Source organism: Austrofundulus limnaeus, unplaced genomic scaffold (genome assembly GCF_001266775.1).
Source record: "Austrofundulus limnaeus strain Quisiro unplaced genomic scaffold, Austrofundulus_limnaeus-1.0 Scaffold3261, whole genome shotgun sequence".
Classification (NCBI taxonomy): Eukaryota; Metazoa; Chordata; class Actinopteri; order Cyprinodontiformes; family Rivulidae; genus Austrofundulus; species Austrofundulus limnaeus.
The window spans coordinates 2613-4158 of record NW_013955663.1 but is presented as its reverse complement, the minus strand read 5'-3'; the positions used below and the strand labels follow the sequence as shown (position 1 = coordinate 4158).

Sequence of the window (1546 nt, the reverse complement as noted above, 5' to 3'; positions counted from 1 at the left end):
CTTTCAGACTTTCTATAATTTTAAAGATCTGATTCTGTGGACTCTTCATTTTAGAAGCATTATTTATTCTTTAAATGTTTGTTAAACTGACTTTCTGTGAGGTTTTGAATCATTTGAACTTATTGAATCTGTAGTTTTCCTTCAGCAGCTCAGTAAGACCCAGGAACCGGTCCTGAGGAGCAGCTGGTACCTGATGGGATAGTCTGCAGCACTCAGGTTGATGAAGAAGTCCCAGGACCAGTCGCTCATGAGGAGGAGGTCCTTCATGCTGCGCAGGTACATGCTCAGGAGGCTGGCTCCGCCCCAGATGGTGGCCATCCTCCAGGGAGTCACTCTGACGTTGGGAAACCGAGCTGCCAGAGACAGAACCTCTCTGTGGAGGTAGTTGGACCTCTGAGGAGGGGACAGGAAGCAAGGTGACATCTTGAAAAAACTATTCCTGTCGACTTCCCAGCAGGAGGCAGTTAGGGTTAGAAACAAAGAAGTCACCTGGTCCACATGGATGTAGTAGTAATGTGACGTGTGGTAGACCGCCTTAAAGAGGCGCTGCAGCTGCCGGGAGGCTCGGCCGTGGACCACAAGGACGAAGGCCAGGCGCACAGGTCGAGCAGGGCCCGAGGTCTCAGCAGTGTCCCACTGAGCCTGAACGTTAGCTTTACCTGAACAGAGAGGTCACAGCCAGGTACCATGAGACAGTGTGTCCAAACAAACACACAAAACACACACCAGTGTGTCCAAACAAACACACAAAACACACAACAGTGTGTCCAAACAAACACACAAAACACACAACAGTGTGTCCAAACAAACAAAACACAAAACACACACCAGTGTGTCCAACCAAACACACAAAACACACACCAGTGTGTCCAACCAAACACACAAAACACACAACAGTGTGTCCAAACAAACACACAAAAATACAACAGTGTGTCCAACCAAACACACAAAACACACACCAGTGTGTCCAAACAAACACACAAAAATACAACAGTGTGTCCAACCAAACACACAAAACACACACCAGTGTGTCCAAACAAACACACAAAACACACAACAGTGTGTCCAAACAAACACCTACCTGAACAGAGAGGTCACAGCCAGGTACCATGAGACAGTGTGTCCAAACAAACACACAAAACACACAACAGTGTGTCCAAACAAACACACAAAACACACAACAGTGTGTCCAAACAAACACACAAAACACACACCAGTGTGTCCAAACAAACAAAACACAAAACACACAAAACACAACAGTGTGTCCAACCAAACAAAACACAAAACACACAAAACACAACAGTGTGTCCAACCAAACAAAACACAAAACACACAAAACACAACAGTGTGTCCAACCAAACAAAACACAAAACACACAAAACACAACAGTGTGTCCAACCAAACAAAACACAAAACACACAAAACACAACAGTGTGTCCAACCAAACAAAACACAAAACACACAAAACACAACAGTGTGTCCAACCAAACAAAACACAAAACACACAAAACACAACAGTGTGTCCAACCAAACAAAACACAAAACA

At 44.8% G+C, this 1546-nt stretch overlaps 1 protein-coding gene across 1 annotated transcript in view; it reads right to left on the bottom strand.

Moving 5' to 3' along the window:
• Positions 1-190: 190 nt before the first annotated feature.
• Positions 191-1546, bottom strand: part of LOC106511814 (xylosyltransferase 1) — a gene marked incomplete at both ends in the record, with an annotated part of 3942 nt that continues 2586 nt past the window's right edge. The window contains 2 exon segments of the mRNA XM_014000548.1: positions 191-393; positions 490-659. Of these exon segments, the coding sequence (XP_013856002.1) occupies positions 191-393; positions 490-659 (373 nt within the window).